Genomic DNA, 23128 nt, shown 5'->3' on the forward strand with positions numbered 1-23128 from the left:
TTCAACTGTTAACCCTTCGGCCTCAGTCTTTATTGGGAAATTGTTAGCTCTCTGCCAAGCCTTGTACTACAAACACATTGCGAGGGCAGAACAGCCAGTAAAAAAAAACAAAAAAAATTGTATACGTTTTCTTTTTATTTGGTACACGCACATATATTTTTATTGCAGGTATGTTAATAAAACATAAGCTGATCTTACCTAGAATGGTAATAAAATGCATTCTCATGTCTCTAATTATGGAATATCTTTTTGTGTAGACAACTTTAAAGGATCATTTTACTTTAATAGACAGGAAGAAACAGACATCCGAAAAGTTACTGACATGGAAGCATTCTAAAACAGCAATTATGATTTGACCTTATCAAAAAAAATTTTTCTTGTATTTCTCTGAGGTTGCATGATAATTATATAACATTTAGGGACAAATATGCAGCCTAGCAAACCAACACTTGATGCCAATATAGCGAATACCTCCACAGCCACCATATATTTCCCTCTGGTGCTCAGATAGGCAGGGATCATGGCAATCCAGACACTACAGAATACCAGCATGCTGAAGGTGATGTACTTGGCCTCATTAAAACTGTCCGGTAATGTCCTCACCATGAAAGCCAGAACAAAACTCACAGCTGCCAGAAACCCCATGTAACCCAACACAAAGTAGAACCCGATAACTGACCCTTCATTACACTGAATGATGATCTTCCCAGGATAGGAGTCCATGTCATACTCTTGGTAGGGAGGAGACACTGACAGCCAAATAACACAGATCACAACTTGGACAGATGAGCAGATTATGACAACAGTATTAGAAGTCTTCTCTCCAACCCATTTCCTCCAGTAGCTGCCAGGTTTAGAAGCATTGAAGGCAATGCAGACTGTGATAGTCTTGGCCAGAACAGAAGAGACAGCGATGGAGAAGAAGATCCCAAATGATATTTGTCTCAGCATGCAGGTTATATCCACAGGATGTCCGAGGAACAAGAAGACACAGAGGAAGCTCAGCAAGATGGAGGTCAGGAGGATGAAGCTCACAGTCCGGTTATTGGCTTTCACAATTGGAGTGTCCCGGAATATAATAAACAATGTCAGTATAGAGAGAGTTTCCACAGAACATAATATAGAGATAAAATAAAAAGCTAGCGCTATTATGTTTGTTTCATAGGAGAGATAGTCATACGTTTTTGGATTACAGATGAATTTTCTCTTATCTGGCCATGTTTCAACAGGACATTTGTGGCAGATATCACTGTCTGTGGGAGAAAAAAGCACAAAGTACAAACTTTGCATTATTAAACTGAATAAAATCATTGACAACACATATCAGGTACAGCATTATGTCTTACAGAGGAAGTATTTTTTTAAACAATGGTCTATGACCTCTATGATTAAACACCTCCATGGTGAAATGCATTGGAGGAACAGGATCTTTTGAATGATGTTTTATATAATGAATTGCTTGCTGTGAAACAAATGCTTATAAATAAAGAAGGATTTCACAATACTTCAGCTCTTCCTGTACTAAATTAAATTGCACCTGCGGGGTAGACCATTGTCAACAAGAGAAAAAGTGATAAGACATTAAAAAAAATTGAGTTGTGACTAGAGCAAGTTATGAGGATGCATCTCCCAAAGAGAACACCTTTTATTATGACAACTGTCAATTTGTACAGATTTTGAGACTAATTTGCTAAATGAGTTGATATTATTCATTAAAAAATGTGTAAATATTCACTGCAATTATACAATCATGTGAAAAGCAAATTGCAATGCAGATCCTTTTTACATGATTTGATAATATTTACATTATAATATTTGAGTGAAGATTCTCAGCTCCTTTCATAAGTAAATCAAAGCAGAGGTGCTGTGTTGTTGTTCTAAACAGGAAGATAGGAGCTAACTGGATTTCTAACATTTCAACATGTATTTGTCTGTACTCAAAAGTGTTTTTATAGTGATAGATTGTGATGGGCTAAACACCCCTTGGTTCACTAGGACTCCCGAACAGAGAAAAAGTTCAGACCCGAGCTGCGGACTCTATTAAAGTCTATGGGACCCAAATATGAAAAATCAGAAGTCCCTATTTTGAAGGCTTATATGCAAGTTATTGACGATAAAAGGGGTATGGAGGTCCAGGTACTGCCCTAGGGGACATGTACCAATGCAAAAAAATTTTTAAAAAAATATTGTTGTTAAAGGAGCAGTGATTCTATCGATGCTTAAAGTGAAACAATAAAAATGAAAATGTATTTTAATATAGTGCCTGGGGGGTCCCCTTAGTTTGCCTGTAAAGTGGCACATCTGTACCATGTATAGAACCAGTTGCAGCAAAACTGACAGTTGTAAAGCAAAAAAAAAAAAAAAAACATTTATACTGATTATCATGGCTGCAAGCTATTTCCGGCAATACAAAAAAAAAAAAGCAGCGAGCGCCACCCCTCCTGAACCATACTAGGTCACATGCCCTGAACATGGTGACATCACCTGGTTGCGGTGTCCTTACCTATTTAAGAACTGTCAGACAGAGAAGCAGGCATTCGGTGGTAGCCTTAGTCGCTCTTTGTCTTTTTTCGGGTCCAGCGGTGCAGTGAGTGTCGTGATTGATGATGGATCTACAATGGGGGACAGTTTTTTTCTTTTTTTAATAACGTAATTGTCAAAAACTGCCTGTTTATTTTTGACACTTTTTTTGGTGAATAAGTAAGGGTACAATGTACCCCATACTCATTCATATAGGGGGAGGCGAGATTTGGGGGCCCCCTTGTTAAAGGGGGATTCCAGATTCCGGTAGGCCCCCTGCCAACAGATCCCCACAGCCACTGCACAGGGTTGTCGACAAGAGGCTCTTGTTCCCATCAATATGGGGATAAGGTGCTTTGGGGTGGGGGGGCAGAGCCCCCCTTTCCAAAATCACCCCCTATGTTGAGGGCATGTGGCCTGGTATGGTTTGGGGAGGGTTGGCTACCCCCCCTTCCTGACCTGCGGTGCTGCAAGCTCGGATAAGGATCTGGTATGGATTTTGGGGGGCACGCCATTTTTATCTTTTAATTTCGGGAGGGTTTTTTTTACATTTTCTAATGCCGGCAAATTTGGCAATGTTTTTTTTCCCACTCAGTTGTCAGTGGCGAAGCCTGCTGACAGCCGATAACTCATCTGTTGTTAAGGACACGGTAGCAAGCATCCCAGCCCTGTTCCTTAATAACCTATTGACCTTCACCCCGTCAAGCGCACAGAAAATTTGGGTGTTCAGCAAACACCCGAATGAGTGATGTTCAGGCCGAACTCATACTCAGCCCAAACCGTTCACCCAACCCTTGTGATAGATATGTATGTATTGGAGAGGTGTACTAAATGTTTGTGCGCAGACATGCACTTTATTTATTTCAGGTACTTATATAGTGCTGTCAATTTACGCAGCACTTTACATATGTACATTGTACATTCACATCAGTCCCTACCCTCAAGGAGCTTACAATCTAAGGTCCCTAACTCACATTCATACATACACATACTAGGACCAATTTACCTACCAGCATGTTCTCGGAATGTAAGAGGAACCTGGAGTACCCAGAGGAAACCTACACAGGCAGAACATTCAAACTCCAGGCAGGTATTGTCATGGGTGGGATTTAAACCAAATACCCTTTTGCTGCTAGGCAAAAGTGCTAACCACTACACCACTTTGCTTTTTACACCACCCTAGGTTCTTGAAGAGGTTGTAAACCTCCATGGGGAAGTTGTACCCATAGTTAAGCCTATAATAAGGCTTACCTATAGGTACTGCAAAAATCCCATAAACGTTTGCTGTTCAGGAGATACCGTATTTATCGGCGTATAACACGCACTTTTTTCCCCTTAAAATAAGGGGAAAATCGTGGGTGCGTGTTATACGCCGATCCCCGCTATTTTGTGATCTGTCGGAGCGATCGCCGCCGACATTCACATAGCTTGTATTTTTAAACATGGCGCCGCGGAGTTCGGAGGGACTCGGCGGCGCTTGTTCAGCCGAGATACACATAGCCGAGGGTTCTCGGCTTTTCTCGGCGCCGTTCACAGTCATGCCCAGTCCCGCCATTGGACCTGTGTTATGTCCATCATAGGGACTGGGCGTGACTGTGAACGGCGCAGAGAAGAGCCGAGAACCCTCGGCTATGTGTATCTCGGCTCCGCCCAGTCACTCATGTTTAAAAATACAAACTAAACGTTTGTATGTCGGCGGCGACAAGGCTGCACGGACCACTGGGGCAAGGCTGCACTGGGGCAAAGCTGCACTGGGGACAAGGCTGCACTGGGGCAAAGCTGCACTGGGGACAAGGCTGCACTGGGGCAAAGCTGCACTGGGGACAAGGCTGCACTGGGGCAAAGCTGCACTGGGGACAAGGCTGCACTGGGGACAAGGCTGCACTGGGGCAAAGCTGCACTGACAAGGCTGCACTGGACACTGGGGAAAGGCTGCAGATGAACACTGATGAGGCTGCATTGATGGGCATTTAAATGTAAGTTTTTTTTCCTTAAACTTCCCTCCTAAAAGTTTTTTTCCTTAAAATTCCCTCCTAAACTTGGGGTGCGTGTTATACGCCGGCGCGTGTTATACGCCGATAAATATGGTATTTACAGTTTACTGCATCAATGATGTCATCGGTGCATGCGCTCTGAAGGAATGGCCGCCTGTGCTGTTTCTTCAGGTGAGTGTGCTGTGACCGGCAGCTCCAGTGCGCAAGCGCTGCAGTGACATCATGTGGCTCTGGCCAGTCACAGAGCCGGAATCCGCGGCCCCGGAAGCTAGAAGGGCAAAGATGGATGCAGCCTGCAGTGGGGATGTCGCTGGCTTTGTTTGCAGGTAAGTGTCACATAATGTGCTAGTATGCAATGCATACTAGCACATTATGCCTTTACTTTGCAAGGATGAAGAAAGGAAGAAAAAACCCACCAGGGTTTACTTCCTCTTTAACAATAATCAGACATCAGTCTGTAACTGAAATAAAATTTAAAAATAAACAATTCCCATGGTGCTTATCCCATGCTCGCCTTCAGGACATCTCCAAAGCCTCTCCCATCCTCTGGAATGCTCTACCCCAATCTGTCCAATTTTCTGCTACTTTATTCACTTTCAGACGATCCCTGAAAACTCATCTTTTCAGAGAAGCCTATCTGGCCCCCACCTAGCAACTGTACTTATCTTCTCAATCAGAACTTTGCCCACAGTTATTACCTCTTGTATCTCTTGACCTTCTCTCTTAGATTGTAAGCTCTAAGGAGCAGGGCCCTCTGATTCCTACTGTATTAAAGTGTATTGTATTTGTACTGTCTACCCTCAAGTTGTAAAGCGATACGTAAACTGTGGGCGCTATATAAATCCTGTATAATAATAATAGTGCTGTATTGCATAAAGTGCTCATGCTCATAAAATTCAATAAAGGACAGCTGACCTGTGCTCAGTTCAAGTGCCCCACATGAATGTTCACTCACCCTGGACCACCCAGCGGACAAAGAGAGGGGGCATAGTCATTTAAAAAAAAAACAGACTATGACAAGGAGATGGAACGCATACTCAGTGATGAAAATACGTACAAAAAGCTAAAAACAAATCCAACAAAAGTCCTAAAGAAAGCATTACACAATCTGAATAATAGAGGAAGCAAAGAAAAAATTCTTAACAAAAAAGAAAAAAGATACTTAATTCTGGATAATCTTTCTTTATAAATTTAGGCCAACATATATTCTGCTACATTTACAGTATTTAGTAAACATTACCCAAATTAGTGTATATTATTTAATTTGTGTGAAAGTTATAGAGTCCACAAACTATGGGATATACAGTATATTTGAAAATTGATCACACCTGATGTACTGATGGCCTATCTAATTTCTTGAGGCCCTAAAATGCCAGGACAGTACAAATACCCCCCAAATGATACCTTTTTTAGAAAATAGACAGTCCAAGGTATTTATTATCCACAGCTATTTTGCAGGAAGCTCCACTTCATTCTCTAACTTTCCTCAGCCTTCCTTCTATTAGCCTGTCCCCACCCTCTAAAATGCTTACACTAATCTTTGTTATAACGTCCTCTCTCCTCAAACTCTCATTTCTTTATCCCACCTCTCCAGCCCCCAACCTTTACATATCTCCTTCTCTTCTGCCCACTCAATATTACTCCACTTACCACCTCCTGCTCATTCTAAGCCCACACAGTATCACCACGTCCATTCCACCACAGCATCTGCCCTCCTATAAATCCCACTCCCGCCTTACCACTCTCACCCTCCTATTAATCCTAATGTCTGGGGACATCGCACCAAACCCCGGCCCTCCCACACCCAATTCCCAACGCCAAGATTGGCCATCTACCTCCTCCAACAATAGTCGTAACTTCAACCTTCTCATCCCAATTCCCCTGATTCCACAAGTCAGCCCCCCTCTTTCATGTGCCCTCTGGAATGCCAGCTCAGTCTTCAACAAACTAGTTTCTGTCAATGATCTTTTTCTCTCCAAATCCCTTGATCTATTTGCTATAACCGAAACCTGGCTCCAGGAATTCGATACTACCTCTCCAGCTGCACTGTCCCACAGTGGCCTTCTCTGAACTCACTCCACCAGACCCAGTGGATGAAAAGGAGGTGGTGTTGGACTTCTCCTCTCCCCACAATGCACCTTCCAGGTACTTCCCACACCTCCCTCTCTTACCCCCTGCTCTTTCAAAATGCACTGCATTCGTCTTTTCTCTCCAGCTTGTCTGAGGGTCGCAGTCATTTATCGGTCTCCTGGACCAGTGTCACGCTTTCTGGATGACTTCTCTGCATGGCTACCCTATTTTCTCTCATCCAAAGTGCCTGCCATCATCCTAGGTGACTTTAACATTCCAATCAATGTTAATAATGCTTCCACTTCTAAACTACTCAACCTAACCTCCTCCTTTAACCTAACACAATGGACACAAACCACCACTCACTCCAACGGCAACACTATTGACCTTGTATTCTCCCATCGCTGCACTCCCTGCAATCTCTCCAATGCACCCTTTCCTCTCTCTGATCACAACCTTATCCGTTTCACACTCTCCTTGTCTCCCACCTCCCATGCTGCCAACCCACAAACCACTACCCGCAGGAACCTTCGCAACCTCAAACCTTCCCTTCTTCACTCTGCTACTGATGGCCTTTATGACAAAATCGCACCCCTGTCCTGCCCAGACCTAACCACTTCCATCTACAACACCACGTTGTCATCCTCCCTAGATGTACTTGCTCCTCTTTCTACATGCAGAACCAGGCCCCATCTGCCACAACCCTGGCAAACAGACGACACCAGAAGTCTCAAGAGACACAGCCGTGCTCTTGAGTGAGCATGCCGTAAATCTAAATCCCTGCAAGATTTTACACTCTACAAATCTGCCCTTCTCAAATACAACTCCTGCCTCCACACTGCTAAACAAACCTATTACAACACTCTCATCAAAACCCTCTCATCCAAACCTCGTCAACTCTTTTCTACCCTTAATTCCTTACTTCACCCCCCACTGCCCTCACCCACCAACTTGCTTACAGCTCAACATATTGCCAACCACTTCAATAGCAAAATCAACACAATTCGCAAGGAGATATCCAGCATTCAAATTCCTCCCCTACCCAACATATCAGGTCCAACACCACACTCAATACTCTCCTCCTTTTGCCCAGTTACCATAGAAGAAGTTGATAAACTCCTCTCCATGGCCCACCTCACTACCTGTCCCCTGGACCCTGTCCCCTCTCAATTACTGCGACCACCTTCCCACTCTATCCTCAACTCCCTAACCCACATCTTCAACCTCTCCCTCTCCTCCAGCACCTTTCCTTCTCCGCTCAAACATGCACTGGTTACCCCCATACTCAAAAAACCCTCACTAGACCCCACCTGTTTGAATAACTTAAGACCTATCTCCCTGCTCCCGTTTGCCTCCAAGCTCATCGAACGCCTTGTTCATGACCAAATGAGTCGCTACCTCACAGACAACAACCTTCTCGGCCCCCTACAGTCTGGCTTCCGCCCACGACATTCTACTGAAACTGCCCTACTAAAACACACCAATGACCTAATAACTGCCAAAACCAATGGCCACTACTCCATACTCATACTTTTAGACCTCTCTGCTGCCTTTGACACGGTTGACCACCTGCTCCTCCTCAGCAAATTACACTCCCTTGGCCTCCGTGATTCTGCATTATCCTGGTTCTCCTCCTACCTATCTCAGCGCACTTTCAGTGTCACTTACAACTCCATCTCCTCCGCTCTCCTTCCTCTTTCTGTTGGGGTACCCCCAGGTTCCGTCCTTGGGCCTCTCCTTTTCTCACTCTATACCTCTTCCCTGGGTTGATAACCTCCCATGGCTTCCAATACCACCTCTATGCCGATGACACACAGATCTATCTCTCCACTCCTCAACTCACCCCCTCTATCTCCTCATGGATCTTAAACTTGCTGAATGACATATCGGTATGGATGTCACACCACTTCCTCAAACTTAATCTTTCTAAAACTGAGCTTGTTATATTTCCTCCTTCACGGTCCCCCTCCTGTGACTTCACCATTAAAATCAACAACACAACCATTGGTCCTTCCACACATGCCAGGGTCCTGGGTGTAATCCTTGACTCTGACCTTTCCTTCAGCCCCCATATCCAATCACTGCCTAAATCTTTCCACCTTAACCTCCGCAACATCTCCAGAATTCGACCCTTCCTGACTAATGACACCACAAAGCAACTTATTCACTCCTTGATTATTTCCCGCCCCGACTGCTGCAACTCTCTCCTTAATGGCCTACCCTTAAGCAGGCTATCCCCCTTCAGTCTATTATGAATGCTGCTGCTAGACTAATACACCTCACTAATCGATCCGTGACTGCTGCTCCTCTCTGCCAATCCCTTCACTGGCTTCCCCTACCCCACCGTGTAAAATTCAAAATGCTAACCATAACATACAAGGCCATTCACAACACCGCCCCATCTACATCAAAAACCTCATTTGCAGATATGGCCCAAATCGCCCCCTCCGCTCCTCCCAGGACCTCCTGCTCTCTAGCTCCCTTATTACCTCCTCCCATGCTCGCCTTCAGGACTTCTCCAGATCCTCTCCCATCCTCTGGAATTCCCTGCCCCAGTATGTCCGATCAGCTCCTACCCTGTCCACCTTTAGGAGATCCCTGAAAACTCATTTATTCAGGGAAGCCTATCCCACACCCACCTAACAACTGTCCCAGAGCCACCCCCATCAAATCATTCTTTGCAGCTATTGCCTTTTGTACCACCACCTCCTTCCTTTAGAATGTAAGCTCTACGAGCAGGGCCCTCCTGTACCTTTTGTATTGAACTGTACTGTAATTGTGTTGTCCCCCTTATACATTGTAAAGCGCTGCGTAAACTGTTGGCGCTATATAAATCTTGTATAATAATAATAATAATTTATTAAGAGGCATAGCGGGTTTTTTGAAAATTGGCAATTTCTTGTCACAATTTTTGGGATTTTTTTTTCACAATTGTTCTTTACATACTGTCACCAGTGCAGTACAGCATCATCATATGACTGGTGTGGTGGTGATCAGGGATACTGACTGGCAACAGTATGTAAAAATAATAATAATAGATTTTATTCCATTTTTTTACATTTTGTTTTCTTTGTTTAAAACTTCAGCCCCGGAAGATTTTACCCCCTTCCTGACCAGAGCACTTTTTACAATTTCTTACTGTGCTGCTTTAACTGATAATTGCGCAGTCATGCAATGCTGTAGCCAAACAAAATTTGCGTCCTTTTTTCCCACAAATAGAGATTTCTTTTGGTAGTATTTGATCACCTTTGCTGTTTTTTATTCTTTGCGATACAAACGAAAAAAGACTGAACATTTTTGTCATTTCAGTCATACATTTAAGCCAAAATGCATTCAGCCACATATCTTTGGTAAAGAAAATTCAATAAGCGTATATTTATTGGTTTGCGCAAAAGTTATAGCGTCTACAAACTAGGGTACATTTTGTGGAATTTATGCAGCTTTTAGTTTGACTGCCTATATCATCCCCTCCCAAATGACCCCATTTTGGAAAGTAGACACCCCAAGGAAATTGCTGAGAGGCATGTTGAGCCCATTGAATATTTTATTTTTTTGTCACAAGTGATTGAAAAATGACAAAAAAAGAAAATTACACAAAGTTGTCACTAAATATATATATATTGCTCAGACATGCCATGGTCATATGTGGAATTACACCCCAAAATACATTCTGCTGCTTCTCCTGAGTATGGGGCTACCTCATGTGTGAGACTTTTTGGGAGCCTGGCCATGTACAGGACCCCGAAAACCAAGCACCGCCTTCAGAATTTCTAAGGGTGTAAATTTTTGATTTCACTCCTCACTACCTATCAAAGTTTGGAAGACCATAAAATGCCAAGATAGCACAAACCCCCCCCCAAATGACCCCATTAGGAAAGTAGACACCCCAAGCTATTTGATGAGAGGCAAGTTGTGGGAAAATTACTATTTATTTTTGCACAAAGTTGTCACTAAATGATCTATTGCTCGAACATGCCATGGGCATTCTACTGCTTCTCCTGAGTACGGGGATAACACAAACCAATCACCGCCTTCAGGCTTTCTAAGGGCGTAAAATGGTGATTTCATTTCCTCACTACCTATCACAGTTTCGGAGGCCATGAATTGACAAGATCGCACAAACTCCCCCCCCCCCCCATGACCCCATTTTGTAAAGAAGACACGTCAAGCTATTTGCTGAAAGGCATGTTGAGTCCATGGAATATTTTATATTTTTCCACAAGTTTTGGGGAGATGTATTTATTTCTTTATTTACACAAAGTTGTCACTAAATGATCTATTGCTCAAAAATGCCATGGGAATATGTGAAATTACACCCCAAAATACATTCTGCTGCTTCTCCTGAGTACGGGGACACCACATGTGTTGGACTTTTTGGCAGTCTAAATGCGTACAGGACCCCGAAAACCAATCACCACCTTCAGGCTTTCTAAGGGTGTACATTTTTGATTTCACTCCTCCTACCTACCTATCACGGTTTCGGAGGCCATGAAATGCCAAGATAGCACAACCCCCCCCCCTAAATTACCCCATTTTGGAAAGTAGACACCCCAAGCTATTTGCTGAGAGGCATGTTGAGTGTTTTTCAGATCTCGCTTTTTGTCAGTTTTGAAAATGGAATTTTAAATTAAATTATTTTCTTTCTTCATTTTCAAAAACAAATGAGATCTGCAGAATACTCGCCATCCCTCTTAACAAATACCTTGGGGAGTCTTCTTTCCAAAATTGGGTCATTTGGGGGAGGGGTTTGTACTGCCCTGCCATTTTAGTACCTCAAGAAATGAGATAGGTATGTGCTATCTGGACATTTCAGGGCCTCCATAACTGTGATAGGTAGTAAGGAGTAAAATCACCATTTTACGCCTTTAGAAAGCCTGAAGGCGGTGCTTGGATTTTGGGGTCCTGTACGTGGCTAGGCTCCCAAAAAGTCTCACACATGTGGTGAAATTAAAAATTAAAAAATTAAATTTTCCCGAAACTTGTGGCAAAATATCAAATATTCCATGGACACAACATGCCTCTCAGCAAAAAGCTTGTCTTCTTTCCAAAATGGGGTAATTTGTGGGGGTTTTGTGCTATCTTGACATTTCAGGGCCTCCAAAACTGTGATAGGTAGTGAGGAAGTGAAATCTCCATTTTACGCCCTTAGAAAGCCTGAAGGCAGTGATTGTTTTTTGGGGTCCTGTACACAGCTAGGCTCCCAAAAAGTCTCACACATGTGGTATCTCTGTGCTCAGGAGAAGCGGTAGAATGTATTTTGGGGTGTCATTTCACATATGCCCATTGCATGTTTGAGCAATAGATCGTTTAGTGACAACTTTGTGCAAAAATAAATAAATTGTCATTTTCACACAACTTTCTTCTCATCAAATAGCTTGGGGTGTCTACTTTCCTAAATGGGGTAATTTGGGGGGGGAGGGGGTGGTTTGTTCTATCTTGACAGTTTATGGCCTTCAAAACTGTGATAGGTAGTGAGGAGTGAAATAAAAAATTTACACCCTTAGAAATCCTGAAGGCGATGCTTGGTTTTCGGGTTTTGGGGTCCTGTACGTGGCTACGCTCCCAAAAAGTCTCACACATGTGGTATCCCCGTACTCAGGAGAAGCAGCAGAATGTATTTTGGGGTGTAATTTGTGGTATAACCATGCCATGTTTGGACAATATATCATTTAGTGACAACTTTGTGCAAAAAAAACAAAAAGTGTAATTTTCACAAAACTTGTGGCAAAATATAAAATATTCCATGGACTCGACATGCCTCTCAGCAAATAGCTTGCGGTGTCTACTTTCCAAAAAATTTGGGGGGGTTTTGAACTGTCCTGGCATTTTATGCACAACATTCAGAAGCTTATGTCACACATCACCCACTCTTCTAACCACTTGAAGACAAAGCCCTTTCCGACACTTTTTGTTTACATGAAAAAAAATATTTTTTTGCAAGAAAATTATTTGAACCCCCAAACATTATATGTTTTTTTTAAAGCAAAGGCCCTACAGATTAAAATGGTGGGTGTTTTTTTTCACACAGTATTTGCGCAGCGATTTTTCAAAGGCAATTTTTTTTGGAAAAAAACAATTTTTTTAAAATTTGAATGCACTATACCTCAGATTTTTACCTTGACCATTCTACTTCTTTGCCCCTTTTGTACTCAGCTGTACTCAGCTGCCAGACTGGAACCGACCAGAGGGGGCGATAGATTCAGAACACTCTGAAAATGAGAAGTGTTTTGGAGATTTCATTTAAATACTAGAAAGCCAATGGGGTTAAATTTTGAATGGGATGTGCCTTACTTTTATGTTTGAAAACATTAGCTATAGTTTATATATATATATTTTTATAAAATATAATAATTTTTTATATAATTTCATCCATTCACTATTTTACTTGCTCTAGACATTTTCATCTGGATATTCCACTTACATACTAGAAAGTTGATGGAGTCAAATTGTGAATGGGATGTGTTCTACTTTTATGATTGAAAACATCAACTATAGTATATGATTTTCACATAATCCTTCCATTCACTATTTCACTTGACATTTTTACTTTCCAGTATATTTTGCCCCCCTACCCCTATCTATTTAGTCTTATTTTACCTTGTATAAAGAGTCCCTTTCTCCCCCATTGAAGCCTCAGGAGTTATATGGACACATAGATTATGGGGGGTCTTACGTGACATGCGGCCACATTTCGCTTGTTGAGTTTCAGCATGTTCCACACATAATATAAAACAGTTACGTCCCTGACCTGCTTTTTCTATCATGTAATGGTCCGCATTTATATGTGTGTGTACATCTGTGTGTGTGTGTCTATTATCGCCTTATTTCATGGGTAAAGCAGTTGTTTTGTTTTGCTTTCATCTTAAACATCGCACATCCAATATTTAGCCACATACATGGAACGATATGTAAACGCACATTTTTAGAATCTTCTAACACTTTTTTATATCACATGTTTTGTCTTGCACATTTATCGATGTCTATACCTCACTTTATGGTTTTATTGGGTATTTGGTAGACACATGAATATTGTATGTTATATATTTGGTTTAGAAATATAGTACATGTATGGAGTGCCAAGGAGAGCAATCTGTTGCAGCCCCTTAATTTAACCCTGAATCTATAAGGTCACTCTAATGTATGTTCATTATTTAGTTCTTTTTTATGGGTTGAAATTATTCAATATATTGGTTGCCTTGATCGCCTCCGTGATTACTCCTCCCCCTTCACATATGTGAAAGGTTCTTGCAGGACCACAGCTGATCGCTATGTGGATTAGGCACAATTGGTCAGGTGACCACCATATATTATTTTGTTGTGTATAAAAGACAGATTGCAATCGTTGGTCCTAAAGCTATGATTAAGTGCCATTAACGGTGCAAAACGCATCCGTTTTTCATCTGGACCTGTGTCTCTGCTTGATTTATGGATCAAGCTTCATTTGAGTGCGGAGTGCAGCCGTCCTTTTTCCATTTCCTGCCACCCGGCTTGGATCTCGACCATTCTTCTTCTGATTAACCCTTTTATACCTCGGATCTCGGACTAAGGCTTGCATGGTGCTCCGCACCCCTGGCACACGTGCCACTCAGTGTCCACCAAGTCTCTGTCTCCATCTCCAGAGGCTTCAAGGACCTGAGGGGCAAAGGAGGCCTCCCCACTACTTCGGTCTCACCTCAGGTACGTGGCCCTCGTGACAGAATAATCCAGCCATATGTGAGACTGAGGGGAGTGCTTCTATGTTTGAGGCCCTGTGCCAACAAATGGCCTCTGTGTCTCAGGACCTGACGTCCATACAAGAGGGGTACTTTCAAATGGAAGGTCGGCTGACTGCAATAGCCAATATCTCAGTTCTGAGCCCTGCGGAACCACCTGTTATTGCTATGGAGCAGCCCATCTCCACTCCAGCTCCTGAACCACGGGTTCCTATGCCAGAAACGCTTTTCAGGGGTTCGCCACAAGTTTCGGGCTCTCAGGAACGCCTGTCGGCTATACTTTACCTTACAGCCTAGGACCTTCTCTTCAGAGGATACAAAGTTCGTAGTAGCCTTACTTACAGAAGAACCCCAGGCATGGGCTCATCAGCTATTGGAAAGGGAGAGTCCTATACTGCACTCACTGTCTTCTTTCTTCGATGCCATGGCAATGCTCTGTGATGACCCACAACGAACCACCATGGCCAAAACAGCGTTGACCTCTACAACAGGGGAAACACCCTGTTGAGGACTACGTAATGGAAAGTAGTTTTGCTTGGGCCCCTTAAAGACGAATTGGCAAGAGTGGGGCTCCATGATACATTGGAACCTACAATTCAGTTGCATATCTAGCTTGATCGCAGACTCAGAGAACGTCGCAGGGAATGATCCGTTATCTTTCTTCAGGGATGTCTCATTAGGCTGAGTAAGTGGACTGAACCCCCATGTGTTTCGCCGTACGTTGTTAAATCATCGCATCTCACTCACTGCCTCTCTTTGCAGATACCGGGAAGGATAATCCAAGTAGCAGCCATTATTGACTCTTGGGCTTGCAGCTGCTTTATTGACATCCACTTCTCCAAAAAGTATGGAATCCCACTATGCAAGAAGCCCCAGCCATTTACGGTTCATCTGGCAGATGGCTCCACACCAACCTCGATTCCAATAACCCATGAGATCACCCTCATATTGTCCACCACCAAAGCAGACCATCAGGAATATCTTCGGCTGGACATGATTAATTCCCCCATTTTTCTGGTTATTTTGGAGTTACAGTGGCTTTGACAGCACCAGCCAAAGATTGATTGGTCTACTGAAGTGTCTTTTGGCTCACCCTATTGCTTACACCACTGTTTCCCACAACAAGCCTGTTTGATGGTTCAACCCCTTTCCACAGATGACAACACTCTTCTCCCTCAGGTTTACAGAGACTTCCTGGATGTCTTCAAAGTCTGCCACCTCACCGGCCATATGATTGTCCCATTGAGCTTCTACCTGGTTCTGCAATACCATTTGGGAGGATCTTCCCACTCTCTAAACCTGAATTAGAAGTCCTCTGAAAATACATTGATGAAAATCTTAGGAAAGGGTTCATCTGACCCTCTACCATTCCTGCTGGTGCTGGACTCTTCTTTGTGGAAAAAAGGACCATTCTTTAAGACCATGTATCGACTACAGAGAATTAAACAGTATCACAATCAAGAATCAATACCCGTTGCCTCTATTCGCTGAGCTTGTTCAGATGTTCCCAACATTGGACCTATGGGGGGCCTACAATTTAAAGCGAAGGGCCACACTAAAATAAAAAATCCATCTGATTCGGGTCCTCCTGTTATGCGGATTGAGTCCATTTCATTGAAAGATCCTGTCCGCCCCCTTCCTTGTGTGGAGACCTGAGGAGCTGATTTCCCCTGAGTGGAGGTTCACTAATAAGCTGATTTACAGCTTACCTCTGGTAAGCGCACATCTTATTAGGTGGAGGATTTCTCACTGGGTGTTATACGTTTATGATCACTGTTTGCATCTGCCTTGGCCCCAAGGACTGTGTGTTATACGTCTATGATCACTGATTGCATCTGCCTTGGCCCCAAGGACTGTGTGTTTTTGTGACGTTTTAGTCACTTTTTTAACCTCATTTGGGACTTTCATTTTTCAGTCACCTTTTCTATATTCACTTTCAATAGATTGTTGGTGTTTCATATTCCAATATTTTTTAATATTTGATGTATTGTATTTTCATACACGTAATCATGTTTGATTAGTTACATCACATGTTATTGTTTTAAGCGCGGTCTTTCCTGATTATTTCTGTCTATTATGTGCATGCCTCACATTAAGACTGCAGCTTTTCTAGTTTTATAACCGAGTTTTTACTATAGTGAGTAGCGCGGTAATTTTTGATACTTAAAATAAAAAATTGCATTAATATTCTTAAAAAAAAATTTTACTTACCTGAAACCCCTGTTGCTAGGCTGTCTTCCTAATCTGCCTCTTCCTATTCCGCGGCGCTTCCTCCTCTTCGGCGAGCAGCCCTGTTGCCTTCTGGGACATGTGTGTGTCCCAGAAAACAATGGGGCCATTCACAAAGCGCTGCGTGACTCGCATGTGCAGTGGGAAACGGGCAGTGAAGCCGCAAGGCTCCACTGCCTGTTTCCCTTCGTTAAGATGGAGGAGCCAGCAGCCGATCCGATGGACGGATCGGCCTCAGCGGGCCGACATTGTGGGCTTGCTGGACAGGTAAGTGTCCTTATTAAAAGTCAGCAGCTACAGTGTTTGTATCTCCTGACTTTTAAAAAAAAAAAAAATTGTGGCCGGAACACCCCTTTAATACGCATAAGAGAGGGTGATGAATGGAAAACAGACCTTTGTACTAGGTTTGGCCATTTTGAGTATCTGGTCATGCCATTTGGGCTGTGTTACGCCCCAGCAACTTTCCAACACTTGGTGAACGACATCGTTCGGGATTTTCTTGACCTCTTCATGATAGTGTACTTAGATGACATCCTTGTTTTTTCACCTTCCATCGAGGCACATCACATCCACATGCGAAAAGTCCTTTTTCGCCTCCGAGCCCATAAACTCTATGCCAAGCTTGAAAAATGTGAGTTTGAGAAAGATACCATATAATTCCTTGGCCTCATTATTTTTACTTCTGGCATATCCATGGACCCCCAGAAGGTAACTGAAGTTATTGAATGGCCAGTACCCTCGGACCGTAAGGGTGTTCAGAGGTTGGTGGGATTCAACAATTTTTATAGAAGATTCATCAAAGGCTTCTCGACAATAATTTCACCTATTACACAACTCACCAAGCAAAACAGCTATTTTCTGTGGTCCCCCTCAGCACAAATGGCTTTCGACAAACTCAAGAAGCAATTCACCTCTGCCCCGGTCCTTCGTCATCATGACCCAGCCCTGCCTTACTTGTTGGAGGTTGATGTTTCAGAGATTGTGGTTGGGGCAGTCCTTTCTCAGTGCCACAAAACCACAGCCATGTTGCATCCTGTTGCCTTCTTTTCCAGGAAGTTATCCCCAGCTGAAAGGAACTATGATGTAGGGGACCAGGAACTCCTTGCTATTAAACTGGCCCTGGAAGAATGGCGATATCTATTGGAAGGAGTCTCGCACCCTATACTTATCTACACTGATCATAGGAATTTGGAATACCTCCGTACAGCTAAACTTCTCAGACCTAGACAAGCCAGATGGGTTCTCTTCTTCACCTGATTTCAAATGCATATCACGTACCATCCGGGATCCAAGAATTGTAAACCTGATGCTCTGTCCCGCATGTATCCCACATCAGATAACTCGCCAACAACGGACGCAATACTTCCTGCCTGTAATTTCTTCCTACTTACTAATGACCTCTTGTCCGGGATTAAACTGGCCTCCTCTCTAGACCAACTGCCCTCAGGAGAAAATCTGCAAGAAAAGGACAGACTTTTCTTCTATGACCATGCTGTGTTTGTGCCCCTTCAACTGAGAGTTCCTGTGCTCAAACTCTGCCATGACAACAAGTTAGCAGGGAATTTTGGGGTGACCAAGACCACTGATCTGCTTTTGTGAACCTTTTGGTGGCCTACCCTCAAGGCAGACTGCCACGCTTACGTCAATTCCTGCCCAGTATACAATCACAGCAAAACGGAAAAGAATAAATCATGGCATCTCCTACGCCCCCCTGCCTGTTCCCTCCAGACCCTGAGAACAGATCAGCATGAATTACATAGTGGAGCTACCACCCTCTGATGGGTTTACATCCATATTTGTTGTTGTGGACCGCCTTACAAAACTGGCTCATTTTATTCCTATGATTAGCACACCTTCCGCCCCAGAAACGGCTCAGGCTTTTATCAAGGAGATCATGCGCCTCCATGGGGTCCCCAGCAATATTGTATCGGATTGTGGGGTTCAATTCACCTCTAAATTCTGGAAGGAGCTCTGTCTTGCTCTAGACATCGAGAACCACTACTCTTTGGCCTACCACCCTCAGACCAATGAACAAACAGAACGCATAAACCAAACTCTTGAACAGTACCTTTGTTGTTTCTCCAACTTTGTTCAGGACAATTGGGTGTCCCTACTTCCTTGCACAGAATTTGCATACAACAACTCAATACATTCTACCACTAAGCAATCAACGTTCTACGCCAACCTGGGGTACCACCCTTCTTTTTCCCCTGTCCTACCCGCTTCTGCTTCGGTCCCGGCTGTCTGGAACAGAGTGGAGTTTCTACACAACAACTTAGAGCTCCCAAAGGATACCATGGCAAAGGCACAGCTGGATTACAAGACCATCTATAATCGAAGGTGGCGGGGGGGGACCCGGATCTTCAACCGAGAGACAAGGTTTGGCTGTCTACCAGGCATTTGAAGTTGGCCTGTCCCTCCAAGAAATTGGGCCCTAAGTTTATTGGGCCCTTCCCTGTCCTGTCCCGATTCAACCCTGTTGTCTACAAACTCAAACTGCCCTCAACTTACCAGATCCACTCTGTCTTCCATGCCTCCCTCTTGAAGCCCGTGGCCCCAAACCCCTTTGGGGAATGTGGGGCCCCTCCTCTGCCTCCCTCTATGATTAATGGGATTGAGGAGTACGAGGTGGAGGCCATCCTGGACTACCATAGAATGGGCCATGGATGCCAATTTCTGGTACTGTGGAGGGGTTACGGCCCTAAAGAGAATTCCTGGGAACCTGAGTCACATATTCATGCTCCAGATCTTCTCCGGTGGTTCCCTCAGCAAGCTTCATCCCGGACGAGTGTCCGGGGGCCGCCCCTTTGGGGGGGGGCTTTGTAAGAGTCCAGGGCTTACTACGCAAACACCAATGGCATGTTGCCGCAAGAGGAAATGCGTGCCAACTGGGCAATGCGCCAAAGATGCCTCACTGCGCCAACCCACACCTGCGCAGAAGAACTGATGGAAAAAGGCAGGAAAATGCCCAGGAGGTGCACAGGAAGTGACCTCAACCTGATTGAAAAAAGGCAGGAAAATGCCCAGGAGGTGCAGAGGAAGTGACCTCAAACTTCCCTATATAAGCCCAGCCCAGACACTGCCAAATTGCTGGATTATCTTCAGTCCCCTCTTGTTCCTGTGCTAGTGTGTGATCTGTCTGAACTTTTTGTGGCCTGGAAACGTACAGTACCTGACCGCAAGATTGTGTTTCCAGCGCGATACCATCGCGCTGGTTCTCGGCGACAGGGTACTGTGAATGTCGCGCTGGCTCGCTCATCGGGAAAAGGAAAACTTTGTTTTCCTTCCGCGATGAGTGACAGGCAGTGCTGACAGCTGTCTGGTATGAATCCTGAGGCGGGAACACCGCGCCAAATTTTAAATGAAAAAACCGGCGTGGGTTCCCCCCTCGGGGGCATACCAGGCCCTTAGGTCTGGCATGGATTGTAAGGGGAACCCCCTATGCCGAAAAATCGGCGTGGGGGTCCCCCCCAAATCCATACCAGACCCTTATCCGAGCACGCAGCCCGGACGGCCAGGAAAGGGGGTGGGGACGAGCGAGCGCCCCCCCCTCCTGAGCCGTACCAGGCCGCATGCCCTCAACATGGGGGGGTGAGTGCCTTGGGGGAGGGGGGGCGCCCTGCGGGCCCCCCCACCCCAAAGCACCTTGTCCCCATGTTGATGAGGACAAGGGCCTCTTCCCAACAACCCTGGCCGTTGGTTGTCGGGGTCTGCGGGCGGGGGGCTTATCGAAATCTGGGAGCCCCCCTTAATAAGGGGGCCCCCAGATCCCGGCCCCCCACCCTGTGTGAATGAGTTTGGGGTACATGGTACCTCTACCCATTCACCTAGGGAAAAGTGTCAATATAAAAAAAAAACTACACAGGTTTTAGGAGTAATTTATTAGTCAGCTCCGGGATCTTCTTCCAACTTCGGGGGGTCTTCTTCCAACTTCTCCCGGTGTTCGGCCTCTTCTCCCGGGCCCCGCCGCTATCTTCTTCCAGCTCTTTTGCCAGCGAGGGGCCCGGTCTGCTACCGCTGTCTTGCCGCCGCTGTCTCGCCGCTTCTTCTCTTCTTTTCTTCTTCCCCGATGTTGACACGACGCTCTCTCCGGCTCGAATGCTGTGTGCGAGCTGCGGAGCCATTTATATAGGCGGTAACCCTGCCCTCTTACGACGTCATGGTCCCAGCATGCGCAGGGACTCTGGCGTCATAAGGGGGCGTGACCCCAGAGTCCCTGCGCGCCCTTACCATGTACCCCAAACTCATTCACACAGGGTGGGGGGGCCAGGATCTGGGGGCCCCCTTATTAAGGGGGGCTCCCGGATTCCGATAAGCCCCCCGCCCGCAGACCCCGACAACCAACGACCAGGGTTGTCGGGAAGAGGCCCTTGTCCTCATCAACATGGGGACAAGGTGCTTTGGGGTGGGGGGGCCCGCAGGGCCCCCCCCCTCCCCCAAGGCACTCACCCCCCCATGTTGAGGGCATGCGGCCTGGTACGGCTCAGGAGGGGGGGGCGCTCGCTCGTCCCCACCCCCTTTCCTGGCCGGCCGGGCTGCGTGCTCGGATAAGGGTCTGGTATGGATTTGGGGGGGACCCCCACGCCGATTTTTCGGCATAGGGGGTTCCCCTTACAATCCATGCCAGACCTAAGCGCCTGGTATGCCCCCAAGGGGGGAACCCACACCGGTTTTTTCATTTAAAATTTGGCGTGGTGTTCCCGCCTCAGGATTCATACTAGACAGCTGTCAGCACTGCCTGTCACTCATCGCGGAAGCAAAACAAAGTTTTCCTTTCCCGATGAGTGAGCCATCTCGGCGCTGGCTCCTGTGATGGGGCTCGTAGGTGTCAAATCTCGCCGAGAAGTGCGGCGAGATTGACACAATATCGCGGTCACCTACTGTATTTGACTACTCTTGATTGCTGCTTGCCATTGAACTCAGATTTGTACCTTAACCATTCTAGTTCTTTGCCCTTTTTGTACTCAGCTGCCAGATTGGAACTGACCCCGGCTTGGATCTCGACCATTCTTCTTCTGATTAACCTTTTTATACTTCGTTGCCAAATTGGACTTGACCTCGGCACGGATCTCGGACTAAGGCTTGCACTGTGCTCTGCACCCCTGGCACCCATGCCACTCAGTGTCCACCAAGTCTCTGTCTCCATCTCCAGAGGCTTCAAGGACCCGAGGTGCAAGGGAGGCCTTCCCACTACTTCGATCCCACCTCAGGTACGTGGCCCTCGTGACAGAATAATCCAGCCATGTCTGAGACTGAGGGTAGTGCTTCCACCTTTGAGGCCCTGTGCCAACAAATGGCCTCTGTGTACGTGGCCCTCGTGACAGCTGTAGTCGCTGATTTACGTATTGTGGGAGCAAACACTGTTGCTGTCAAGATAAATAAATCAGTGCTGCTGCTGAATGGTGTACCTGCTAAGCAAATGATGGTTAACAATATAACAAAGTAAAGACAAAAAAATAGAAGAAACCTGCAAGCCACCACTTCCTAGATGCTTAAACGTAGATAAAATTACCTAAAGCTGCTAGCGTTACACACATCACATATATCGTGCAAAAACAAATGATAAATATATATGCGCTGAGCTAAAAAGGTAAATATAAGAAGTGCACAGTAAATAATTAATTTCAAATTAAATAAAATATTGAAAAAAAAAAATGAAAAAAAAAAAATATTGAACCAGTAAATTATAAATGTTAATACATATATATCATACAGTGGATATTATAATTAAAGTGCCTAGTGTGTAACTGTGTATTTCAAAACAAAAAATTATATATTAAAAAAGCAGCAATATATCAAAGTGCTTCTGTGCTTTCATACAGTGTCAAAATAAGTCAATGATGACCGTGCTGAAAAGTGATGCTGTAGGTGATTTAGGTCATATGACAAGGTGCTCATGTGCATATAAGTAGCAACAACTGCACTCACTAATCCAGTAATAATAGTCTGTGTAATCCAAAAGATACAAGCCATGCTAAGGTGTTATCACTCAGGTGCCCCCCTTAGGTAATAAATGCTCACCTTGGAGCGTGCAACTTTGTGGTTAAGCTAAGTCAAAGCACGCATGTGAACCGCCTCTGGGCTCTATAATAGTGTAGGGCTCCTGGATTCCTCAGCATACACCAAACGGGATATGAAACAGGAAAAAACTTGATAGTGCAAATACAGTTTGAACCATTTATTAAATAAAGCAAAAATCCCCTTCAGAGGTACTCGCACAGAATGGGTGCGTCAGTGCACCACTCTATGATTAGCCTATATGGTATTGGGATGATACGAGCGTCCTCCTCAGTGCACAAGATGCCTGTCGTACCGTCCTGACCCTTTCCCAACGCGTGTCGATGCAGGGATAACGCATCTACTTCAGGGGGAAAAACAGGGAAAACTTTTTCCCCCTTAAGTAAATGCATCATCCCTGCATCGACACACATTGGGGAGGGGTCAGAAAGGTATGACGGGCATCTTGTGCACTGAGGAGGATGCTCGTATCATCCCAATACCTTCATTGGTATACACCAGTATAGACTTATCATAGAGTGGTGCACTAATGCACCCAATCTGTGTGAGTACCCCTGAAGGGGATTTTTGCTTTATTTAATAAAT

General features: G+C 44.8%; 1 protein-coding gene across 1 annotated transcript; it reads right to left on the minus strand.

Moving 5' to 3' along the window:
* Window positions 1–345: 345 nt before the first annotated feature.
* LOC141133610 (vomeronasal type-2 receptor 26-like) lies at window positions 346–14872 on the minus strand. Its single transcript, XM_073623128.1, has 2 exons — window positions 14701–14872; window positions 346–1253 (listed from the first exon to the last, which is right to left on the minus strand). The coding sequence occupies exons 1-2, from the start codon at window positions 14870–14872 to the stop codon at window positions 346–348; spliced, it is 1080 nt and encodes a 359-aa protein (XP_073479229.1).
* Window positions 14873–23128: the final 8256 nt, after the last annotated feature.

The sequence above is a fragment of the Aquarana catesbeiana genome, linkage group LG01 (genome assembly GCF_042186555.1).
Source record: "Aquarana catesbeiana isolate 2022-GZ linkage group LG01, ASM4218655v1, whole genome shotgun sequence".
In the NCBI taxonomy this organism is placed as follows: Eukaryota; Metazoa; Chordata; class Amphibia; order Anura; family Ranidae; genus Aquarana; species Aquarana catesbeiana.

What these genes read in the sequence shown, in the direction of transcription:
- LOC141133610 (XM_073623128.1), bottom strand. Translation starts at nt 14,872, where the DNA reads ATGGAGCCCCACTCTTGCCAATTCGTCTTTAAGGGGCCCAAGCAAAAC. An exon ending in GGCATCGAAGAAAGAAGACA is followed by an intron (nt 1,254 to 14,700) that starts GTGAGTGCAGTA and finishes TTTCTCCCACAG; the next exon opens with ACAGTGATATCTGCCACAAA.